General features: G+C 35.8%; 1 protein-coding gene across 1 annotated transcript in view; it reads left to right on the plus strand.

Annotated features, from left to right (window-relative positions):
• The window catches only part of ADAMTS19 (ADAM metallopeptidase with thrombospondin type 1 motif 19), a 289571-nt gene that overhangs the window by 63425 nt on the left and 213739 nt on the right, over positions 1–12407 (plus strand). Inside the window, exon 3 of the mRNA XM_059919450.1 lies at positions 7619–7784. Coding sequence (XP_059775433.1) covers positions 7619–7784 — 166 coding nt within the window. The remainder of the gene's footprint in view (positions 1–7618; positions 7785–12407) is intronic.

Consider the following 12407-nt stretch of genomic DNA (forward strand, 5'->3'; position numbering starts at 1 on the left):
TCCCCATCTAGAGCCGTCACCCTCCTGCTCAGCACCCGGGGGTTCCTCTGCATCCCCTAGGGTTGAAGCTCTAAGGGAAGCGAGAAGGAGAAGGGTGCTTAGGTGACCTGTGGGGTCACGAGTGGTGTGGCTGAGCTTTATGACAGGTGCCCACAGTGGACTCTCTCACCTCATGGGCCACATTTATAGGTTCTTAGGAGGCTTTCCTCTTCAGAGCTGCTCCTGAGCCCCTGAGGTCTTTCACTTACTTGTTCTTGGAGGAGAATTAGTTCATCTTCTCTGAATGTTCACTTTCAGCTCCTGCCTTTTTCCTTAGGTAGCTGGTGGGATACTTCCAAGCTATATTGTAACCTTGGTTTTTATTGTGACATAGAACACAGACATAAATAAGTGTACAAACCATCAATGTAAAGCTTATTAACAAATGTTGATGGAGAAATTTTATGTGTAACTTTGACCCAGTTGAACAAATTGCACATTGTCTTCCCTCCTGAGGTGTAAGTTGGTGACGGGGCTTTTCAGCCTTGTTCACTGCTACACCCTGAGCTCTGGATGTACAAAGTTCATACTCATAAGCATTTTGTTGAGTAGAGGGTTGCATGAATGAATAGCTAATAAGATTATGATATATTTAGAAGATAAGCTGTTATTCAGCAATTGAAAACCAACTTATAAAGATTATTTGATACTATTAAGAAACAAAATCGTTATTAAGCTTTTCTTAAATGGGAAAATAAAGTAGAATATGAAACTTTAACATGTGTATACATGTTTATAGGTACATGCATGCACACATACAGATACATAGACACTTATGTGTATATGTTAATAGACTAGAAAGAAATATGTATATACATACATATATAATTCTATATGATGGGATTTGGGATGACTATTTTCTTTTTTTAACTATATTTTTTAAATATTCTGCTATTTAAAAGTTCTGATTTTATGATCAGAAAGCAATTTTAAGAAAAAAAAACAAGAGAGACTTGAAAGAAAGGAAGAAGGAAAGAAAAACGAAACCCTTGAACTGTTCTCCCAAATCTGCCATGGGGGAGTGATTGGGTTTCCACCATTGAAGGAGGCCTGGAGATGAAACCCTCGGCACACTCAGAAGGCCAGTGTGCCTTTGGCAGCTCACAGGCTGATCACATAAAACAGTCAGCTCAAGATAAAGTTCAGAGCCTAATGCGGTACTTTTGTCTTCTGCATTGTGAGGGATGGGGCCCGGCCTTGCTCTTGATATCAAATTTTGGACATCTACCATCCGTGAGGTGTTGTGCTTGACGTCAGATCCTCAGTGCAGAAGTTTTTGAAGATGAGAGTTATTTGGAGCAGCAGCCCTGTGGCAGGCCTAGCCTTTTCAGATGGCCTCACAGAGCCAGCGTGTGCTGCAAGCCAGGAGGCCTTTGGTTTGAATCCTGTCCTCACCACACACTGATTTGTGACCTTAGCACACGATACATCTTTTTGAAACTTGCTTTTTTTGCAACTGTAAAACGTGTGACATTAACATAGGTATCCCAAGCTGGCTGTTTGATTACATGAAATAAGGTATATACAGTGTCTGGCATACAGGCATGTTATTTTCTTCTATTCTTGTTTTCTTATAAATATTTTAAAATAAGTTTGAAAAGGGAAGAGGGAAGGACTATATAGCTTTTTAGCCTGGGTAACTAGAAAAGGGTCATGCATAGAGATACAGACTCAGAGAGGAGGTGCTAGTGTGGGGGGATGTCCATGCAATGGAAGCAGTGGCCTGGGTGGGGGGTTTGGGAATCATTTCCGTTGGGGGTTATAAATCCCTTGGGAGGGATAAATGCAGAGAACCGATTGCTGACTGGAGACCTGCTTTTGAGTGAGGAACAGGATCTGTTTAAGGAAATAGAAACAGTTGCTAGAGAACAAGAGACGTAGAGTCAAGGAATATTCGTGGAGGAGAAAAGTTGTCAAGGGTCAAATGCCGAGGGAGGAGAATAAAGGAAAGGACATGATGGGTGGCCTCAGGACAATTTTCCAGTTCAGTGGGGGAAACTAGAATGTGGGTGGAAATGTTAGGAGAAGGTAGGTAGCGAGCAGATTTATTAGAGTGATGTATTAAAACCAGATATCAATTTGGAAATTGGGAGGCTTAGCTTCTAGCCCTGACATTCCCATGAACTCTCTGTGTGATTTTAGGCAAGTCATGCAAGATTTCTAAGCCTTGGTTTTCTTGATTTTAAAACTCCAGATGGCCGGATGATTCTAAGTTTCCTTCTACCATTGTCATTTCATGATTCTTTTTGAAGCCCCTTTGGCAGGGAAAGTAAATGGAATTATGTTAACAGTGTGGTCACATGAAAACTTTTCCTAAAGATAAAATTTGGACACACCAGGAAAGCAACACTGGAAATGCCAGAGGAAGAAATCAAATTGTAATTTTCCCCCAGATGGAGTCACAGGTAGAATGTTGTTCAGAGCAGCAAATGGGTACATTTTCTTTTATCTCAAAAGGGAAGAATACATTGAGTGAAAACAGCATTGCCTGAGCACCTGCTATGTACCAGTCCTTGCTCACTGAGGCATGATGACGAGCACTGCACCCCAAGCATTCCCTGAAATAGCTCATGGTCTAATCAGAAGGTCCTGCAAGCAACATTTACAGGGGGCCTAATAGCGAAAGAACAGAAAAGGTACAGAAGTGGATAGAGCAGGCGGTGGCTACTTTGGAGAGAGGATAGGGTTGGCTTGATTTTGAAGAAATAACTCTCCATACCAACAGTGACTTTCTGGAAAGAGAAAACAGCATGTGCAGCGTACCAAGATGTGACCGTGCAACTAAAAGTTATTCTGAAATTGTTAAAATATAAAGTTTGTTCACACAATAAAATTTGTCTGTGGTGGTTATGTGTGAAGTTTAAATGGAGAAGTAGGCAAGAGTTTATCATGAGCTTATAACTTATATATCTATATCTTATATATCTTCATTTGGAGTTGATCCTCACGGCATAAAGCGGAAACCTTGAAAAGATCGAGTCAGGAGAGTATTTTAGTATGATATGGTAATAGGATAGATACGGCGTCAGAAGTGTGTTTTCCTGCAGATTTATGTGTATGTATAGAATATGCAAAGGCATGAAAAACCACTCCCATTTACAGGAATATTGAAAATGATGTTTTATTTGAATAAAGCATAAAATAAATTTATACTATTATAATTTATGTCAATCCCTATATTATGCTTACGTTTTAAACTATATACTTTACTTAATGAGATGTATACTATAGCATTACCATACAAGATAATTTTTTCAAAAATAGTCAAACTTAACATGTGTGAAGTACACATCATGTAGAGTATGAGACATTTGTATAAAATATTTTTACAAGCAGTATACTGATGCCAGATCCTTTCAGCAACTTCTGTTACTGCTTTTTAGAAGTCAAACATTTATGCTTCTATCTCAGAGATTCTCTAATATACTTTATAGTCAGACAATGGGCTAAAAATCTTCAGACCCTCAGGACATTGATTTTCCTTTTCCTGTCAAGAACTTTGTCATTTAATGTTTTCAGTTATATTGGTTCATCTTATTTTTTGGCTACATTTTCCTATTTCTCTACTCAAGCCAGGCATCTTCTTAAACCATTTCCTAGATTCCACGTCCTCTTTGCCCTTTACCCTCTCATAAGGAGCAACTTACCTCTAGTTTTATCCAAATTCTGTTATCCCTCCAGTCTTCTTACAGCCTGAAATTATAATGATCTACCACACACTAGTGGTATTTACTTCTTGTGATATGCTATATATTTTTTAAAAATAGGATATTATTAAAGACCCTCACCATATGCAGTTTGAGCCTCAGATATATACCTTTAGCTAGTACACGCAAAGTTTACTTAGAAAACTGAGGTTCTGGAAAATAAAGAAAATTTCCAAAAAAGGAACATAGAAGAATGAAAAGAAAATGAGGTAGTAGTTATAGTAGTGCTTCAGTTCCTTAAGTGAATAGGAAGTGAGGCAGGGGAACTGAAGTAGTTAACCTGGTAGGAATGGAAACAAGACTGGAGGGTGCCAGGTTGCTTTCTAATTTTTTTAGTCATTTTTAATTTATGCTTGTGACATATGCATTAGGACTTTAGACTCTGTTCATCTCTTTAGTAGACATAGTTAATTTGAATTTGAACAAATGAAACGTTTGTATTTGGTGAATTGAAGTAACAGTATATAAAAATCTATGCACATTGGCCAAATCAAATTTCATATTGTAATTAGAAGTTGGTGGCAGTGTCAGTACACCTTCATGGAGATCAGTGTTAATGGTTGTTTTAAAAAGCACAGGGGCATCTAAATAGAGAAAGTAAAATATCAGAACCAGTAAGACAAGAAATGGCTGGTAATGTATTTTCACATAAGCAGTGGTAGATTTGCAAAATACTGAAATGTTTGCTAAATTGTCAAATCAGAGAATAAGATTCAGTGACAATAGAACAGATGCCACTGTGTGAGAAAATGTACATGATGAATGGAACAAGGCAGGGAACAACTTTTGATTTCATTTCCAAATGTTTGCATGAAATATCTCAAAATTGTTAAAATCATTTTGAAAAATCTAAAAAGGGCAATCTGGGAGAAAATTCTTAATATAGTTCGCATTTATTTTAGAGACTGTATTGTGCCATGTCAATACACAATTAATTTTCTTCCCTTCTAAAATTGAAAGGACAATATTTGCACTAAAGTGCATGCTGCCTAATTGTGGATTGTCAAACACAGGAGTACTTGTAAAGAGAGGTTGATGTGAATTTGTGTTCTTCCATGGCTTGTAAATTCATAGCACAGATAAAACAATCCATTTTGTTAGTGGAATAGGGGAGCCCTTTGTGGGGACACAGAAAACTTCATAATTTCCTGCAATTCTGCTTGAAAGATACCAACCCAAGCTAGAGCAGTTCCTCTGCTGTTAGATAGTATTCTGGTCTCAGAGAGAAAACCCTTCCCTGTAGAGAACCTGAACACTTGATGCTAAATATGCCCTAGAGTGAAATGAGCCTGGGACACTGTGGTCAGACAGTAAATATGTGTTGAATGAATGAGTCATCATTTATAATTATTCCAACATTTTTTTTCTTTTTAAAAGTGACCTTGTTTTGAAAAATGTGTATAGATAAAATCCTAACACAACAGAGAATGCTGTGTTATGAAGAGGTTTCCAAATCGTAACTAAAAAAAAAAGACCACATTTATTTGAGACGGTATTTAATATGCTAGTGTGGGGATACAAAGACGAATAAATTTTAATTCTTTGGACTCTCTGAGCCCTTCAGTCCAATCTCAAATGTTTGGCTGCTTATATTTATTATGATTATCCTTATTAATAAAATAAAAATTATAATGAACATTTATTGAGCGGGTTACTCAGTATCTCATTCTATGACAGGAGCATTACATGTGCTTAAAAAATGCTTTTAAAAAATATTCCAAACAATGCTATGAAGCTGTTGTATAAAGATGCTGTAACTTTCTCATAGTTACGTGCTAGTAGTAGGTTATGAACCGAAATAATCTTAAATCCAGAATCTGTTCTTGAGGTCATTAAATTTTATATGATAGTATGCAATTAAATTTTATAGGGTTTATTGTTATAAATCTTACCATGCTTATAACCCGTTGAAAGAATATATCAGATTGTAAATTTATGATTTAGGGAAACTGAGCATTATAACAATTATTATCTTAGTCATCAGTCACACTGTCAGTTTTATTAGTGGCCTTGAATACTGACTGAACCTCAGAATCACATTTACATATAAGACAAGAGAAACACAGTTCTGTATTTTCACAATGTGGATCAATGATAATATGACACTGCTTATCAATCCATGTGTAGATGTACTACATCTTTAATAATTATTACTTAAATTTTAAAATATTTGAGACTCTCTTTTATTCCCATCAAATTAGGCTCTAGGGAAAATTTTTTGTGTTTCATGTAATTACTTTAAAATTCAAGCTGATTTCATATTTGAGAGAATGAAAACATGTATGGAAAATAAAAGAACTCATTGAAAGTCATATTAAAATTACACAAAAATGGCCCAAATATATACTTGCCTGATATTTTGAAAGAATCATTAGAGTTAATCTTTTTTTTGCATTATCCCCACCCACAAATGATGTATGTGTGCGTGCATGTGTGCACGTGTGTGTGTGAACAAGAGAGGGAGAAGGAGAAACTGGGAAAGAGACAGGAAAAGGCAGGAAGAGAGAGAGGGGAAGGGGACAAGTCTAGGTGGTGGAGCTGCCATCCTAGTACTTGAGAATTTTATTAGTGATATAAAAACTTCAATAAAATGAAGTTGATGAGGATTTTTAGATTTATTCTTTAGTTATCTTATAATGAAGATAAAAGATACCTGAAGAATAGGTATCTTATATCTTTATTCTGATATAAAGAATAAAATGTACAGAATAAAATCAGCATATTGGCAATCACCTGGTCTTTCCATATAGAAGATACAATACACTTTAGTAATTAAAACAAAACAAAAAGACCTTTTCTTCTAAGGAAAAGTTTTTTTTAGCCTAGATTTTAAAAATATATTCAGTTTGGAACAATTACTGTATCTGAAGAAATAATTATATTACTATGCTAATTATATGTGAATCAAATTAAAATGAACTATATATGATTTTTATAAAGTTAATGCAAAACAGTATTTGATAACTCATATTAGCATATTGGGTATGAATAATGCAGGTTCTAGGGAATTATTTCTTAAAAAATGTTTACTAAAGAGTTAACAATATAAATCAAATATACATTATATATAATTGCAGTAGAGTAAAACAATGAAAATTGGAAAGATCAAGTTATATATTCTTCCATGTAAAATATTTTCCTAGTTATAATTCAAATTTATATTCTAAAAAAGGAAGGGAAGAAATGACTAGGCTTAGCTTCAATATAATAAAAGAATACCTACTTGTTATAAGTTCTTTTTGCTGATCATAATCATATTTTACAGTTTTTAGCCCTCTGTCCACAACTGGCTAACTTTAAAATATGGCATTGTATGAAATGAAACTTGTTTATGTAAGTGATGCTTCATTTTTTCTGTAATTTATTGTTCAAGGGTTTTCAAAAATGTTTAGTAGAAGGCTTAAGAGTATTTTATATAATAACTTAATGTTATGTGTCCTACATTTACCGTGGTATGTTACATGAATTATTTTATTAAATAATGATTGTCAAAATGTTGTACTGTCCTGTGTATGCAATTAAAAACTATATTGCTCTTCTGTACATGCTGTACATGTAAGTGACCCCATGGGTCTCCCAAAGTGAGCCTTTAACATTCCAGAATTTTTACTGTGCATCTGTTGCTGGCATCTAGCCTCCCTCACAGGCTAAGGCTAACTAAATGAAGTTTATGCTAGTGCAATAAAGTACCTAAAGATGAAGTCGTAAAATGGGAAGACAGTTACCTTATTAGTGGGGTTGCTAACATAGCTTCACTAGAAAAACGTATGCACATACGTGGAAGAAAACAGAGTGGATGTGAGTAGGAGAACCCAGAAAGTAACTTATTCAAATGATATTTCATACGTATCTTTCTATGTTATATATTCCAGATGGGATTCATACAGCTCAATGAGGACTTCATATTTATTGAACCACTCAATGATACAATGGCCATAACGGGTCACCCACACCGTGTATATAGGCAGAAAAGGTCCGTGGAGGAAAAAGTCACAGAGAAGTCAGCTCCTCACAGTCATTACTGTGGTGTCATTTCAGGTAATGCCTTCTCCTAAAAGGGTTTAACTAAATATGCAATGTGAGATGAATCCTTTAATAAATCCCCCCTCCCTCCCTCCCTCCCTCCATCCCGCTCTTCCTTCCTCCCTTTCCCACCCCTCCCTCCCTCCCTCTCTGTCTTTCTGTCTATCCATCCATCCACCAGCTTTATCTTTTTTAATATGGAATCTCTCTTGGTTAATGACAATTACGTATCTTTTTTAGACTTATCTTTTAGTTTTCTATGAAATAGTACATTTTAATATCAAAAAATAGAAACTCAAAAGGACTTCAGATATTAATATATTACATGCTCTATATCCCTCAAGAGGGATACTCATGGGATACTGTTCCCCTCACTGGAATAGAAATGACACCGAGAGAATTCCAGATTCCCTGAAACTGAATACTGTGAGCTCATGGTCTTATTTCAGTCCACCTCCCTGAGAACATCATAGATATCTCTTTACTTTGACCAGAAGCATCTTCTACTTTTTCTTCTTTTTCTATTTGACTCAAGTAAAAATCATCTTGAAGGTTAAAATTAGCAGAGGAATAGGAAGAAGAGTCAGGATTTACTTCTTTGAATTTTATTCTCAGTGTCAGAATACTTTAAATCTGGAAGTTTCAGTGGCTCATAAACTTTCCCAACCATCAAATCCGGGTCTCTGTTTGTCTGCCAATTTTTCACAGAAGTAAAATAGGGTGACTGTTTTGTACACTTCCTTATTACTTCCTTTGGCAGAGATCTGTGGCATTAGCAAGAAGGATAAGGAAAATGAATGATTTCTATTACATAAGTAGGACCTGAAAGTCATAGTCAGCATTCAGTGGTTTCCCTAGGAAAAATATTTGGACATCTAATCCAGACATCTCAGTGAATATTCACTGAGATGAGAAATATTTCCATATAGTATCTGAGGAAATATGAATTTATTGAAGAATTTTTGGTGTAAAGACTTTAAAATTTGACTTGGAGATTTAAAATTAGGTGTTAGTGTAGTTAGTGCCAAGATAGCAATTCTAACATTGGTTATGGTATCTGAGGCTGATTTAGGTATACAAATTGTGATAATAAGTAACATTTGCAGAGGCCATAGCATGTTCATATCATCAATTGTCTAGTATGTTCAAATTCAGAAAGAATTTCAATATGTTTCTCTTTAGATATATTATCTCAAATTAATTTATGATCTCTGTTTTCTTTTGCAAAAGCTCATGATATCAGTCTGTATTGGAATTATCTTCAAAAGTGGTTAAGTGAGTCTACCTCTGTGTCACATTATTCAACGTACATGATCAAGTCAATTTAAATAAGACACATCCCTCTTCTCTATTCTAAGAACTGTAGACACAATGGAGATAAAAAACAGCTGAACAAAAGTCATAGTATGAACAAGCAAAAGAAAGGTTTTTATATCGTGAAATGATAACAGCAACAACTTGGATTTAGTCCATTTAAGGAGATTGCCTTGTGTGAGTTATACTGAAAATCTGCACTATGCAACTTTCTAATCATAGTAAGTTCCAGCTGTTCTAATTACTCATGTATACAGATGACATAAAGCAGGCTTTGTGTGCCATTATGCACGGAGGAAACGTTTCTAGAAAATTCTTATTTTTGATAGGTTTATAAAGCATAAATACACAGTTCATATTTGACAGACATTGTTCATAAATTTCCTAATTTTTTTTAAGGCATGACTGTTATATCTTAATTGACCTGTTTGGATCAAGCACTTTCATAGAAGGAGTGCTAAGCTATCGTCAGTTGGGTGCTTTACTGAACTTAACTATTTTCGATGCTTTTTAAGGGTCTAGAAATTTAAAAATCATTTTAAAATTAGCAATCCATGAAATAAAATATTCATTTACTTATCAGTATAAGTCTAATTGCAGTTCTTCCCCTCTTACTTCAAGCTGATATATTAACATATTAAAAACATGATTCAGATTTGGATAATGTTGCAGTAATTGCCTTTTCACAGTGGAATCATAAAGTGTATTTGTATTCAACTTGGTCTTTGCCCTTTTCCCCTTCATCATGTTAATGTCTCAAGTGTATTGTGTTTGTATGTATTGATTACGTAAATATTTTTTCTAAACAGGCACTTCATAGTTTAGGATGACTTTGTTGTGTTCTTTTATTAACGGATAACATAGAGGAAAGAAAGGCACATGAGGTTGAGAGTCAGAGGCCCTGGATTCAAGGCCTAGCTTCAGTCTCACTCCAGCTAGATACTCTTCTTCACTTCCCTTGAACTTTTGAACCTTAAATTCTTTATTTGCAACATAAGCAGGACCAGTCACCTCACAGGGATATAGAGCTAAATGACACAGCTCTTATTCTTAAGACGTGACCAATGTATTATTTTAGACAAACTGGTAAATGAGTAATTATACTATCTATAATAAGAACTATGACAGACTCAGTACCCAAGATTCTAAGCTTCTGTTATTTGGTGGCAGTGGGGGGGGGGGTTGAGCCTCAAAGATCAAGTAAAACTTATCCAGACTATAGGGAGAAAAGGGAACAGAGTGTGCAGGTTAAGAAAATGGACTTTGGGGTCAGACTGCATGTGTTCACATCCTTATGCCGCTGCCCCCTACCTGTGTGACTTTGGAAAACTTCCTTGATCTCTCCAAAGCTCCATTTACAATATACAAAATGGGTGTAGTGGTACCCAAACTTCAGGGCAGTTGTCCAAATTAAATGAGATTATGTGTGAAAATGGAAAACATATGTGAAAATTTAGTGTACGTTGTTAGACAGGGAAAGAGCATTTCAGGCAGACGGAACAATAAATACAAAAGTATAAAGGCAGGGGAAAGCATCCAATGTCTACAGTGTGGACATGAGACACAAGCCTGGAAAAGTAGTCATGGATGAGATAATGAGGGGACTTGGGGGCTGTGGTAATAAGGACTTTATCTGGAAGGCAAAATGTGGTCTTTGAAGACTGTAAGCAGGCAAGTGACATTATCAATCAATATATATTCCTTAACATTTAGTATAAGCTTGTGAGTATGTCTGCTACTCTGTGTGAACAAGAACGAGATTTATAGAATTGAAGAAGACTGATCTATTTGAGCAGGATATAGAGATCATCTCTATTCTAAGAGCTAACTTAACCCAACCACTACTGAAATAGTTTCCATATGTCAACCATAACGGTTGTGGAGATGATTGTCAGTATGTGGAGGGTATTATGGGGAGCACTGGTGAATACACATTTAAAGATCTTTAACTGAAAGCGTGTGGTATCAACTCTATTGTTTTTATACATGCATCTGGGTAGAAAATGGTCTCAGGATTGAGGAGATGAAGAATGACCTCAATGTTGTTGATGTAGACAATGAAGACATCAAAGGAAGCAACTTAACAAAAAGATAACTTCACTATGCATGATTTTCACACACAATGGCTACCTTATATAATGGAGTCATAGAATCATGGTATTGGGATTCTTAAGAAACCTAGAATGTTCCAAATAGCCTATTTAAATATAACGTGCAATTAAGGATGTAGCACACTGACAGTTTGGGGCCATCACAGCTATCATTAGCTGGGGCAATAAAGGTAACAAATTTTTCTGTCTCTCCCTTACATGGTCTCTTCATCACTCTTGATACGGTCGAAAAGCCCCGCATTTTATAATTATCCCCTCAGTTTCATATTAGCTCTCCTTTTATTTTTCTTATGTTTCTGTCTCCTCCATGGGCATGTCTTCTTCCATATGTGCACCCCCTAAATGTAGGCATTCCCCAGGACTTCCTCCTTTTCTATCTAATTCTCACGCCACTTGATTCCCTGGGGTGATAGAATCCAAATCCATGGGTTCAACTTCACTTACATATTGTTTAGTTCCAAACTCTATCTCCATTTTAACCTCTCTCCTGACTGTCAGGTGTTTAGTAACTTCTACTCAGATGTCCCTCAGGCATCTCAGACTTACTAAATATATGGCTGAACCCATCATCTTTCCTCCCAAACTGCTCTGCTGATGTTCCCCACTATCTACCTAGTCACTCGAAAATAAACACTAAACACCCCACACACACATAAACAACAGCAACAAGAAAGAGTAATTCTAACCACCTCCCTTTTCCTCTTTTTAGTCTGATTAATTTTGCTGAGGGTGATGTCTGCTTTCTAATATGTTGCCTATCATCTCATCCTTTCTATTCCTACCACCGTGTGATTTTTACACAGAAGATCAGTGATGTAGCCATCTAGGAGAGCTGCCAGATCTGTGTGTCTGAGTGTCTCTGTATCTATCTATCTATCTATCTTTCCCCCATAATCAGTTTATTAGGGGTTGACCCTGCCAAGATGAGCCTTTTCGTATACCTGTAGGAATGTCTCCTACTAAATATTATACGTTTATATGATAGTATACTAATATATAACCATAAGTAGGATTGCGATTACAATTAGAAAAACTACAAAATTTATTCCTAACTGTTGTAGATCTTAAGATACTAATAAAACCAATTTCTTATTCTGTCCTTCATGAAGGTCTTTGGTATTAACTGCTGGTACTAAATATGGATTCATAAAATTTACTTTTAACTATAGTGATTCTGTTGCAGATGGCTACTGTTGCTTTTGTCCTTTTGCAT

This window comes from Balaenoptera ricei, chromosome 3 (assembly GCF_028023285.1).
Source record: "Balaenoptera ricei isolate mBalRic1 chromosome 3, mBalRic1.hap2, whole genome shotgun sequence".
Taxonomy (NCBI): Eukaryota; Metazoa; Chordata; class Mammalia; order Artiodactyla; family Balaenopteridae; genus Balaenoptera; species Balaenoptera ricei.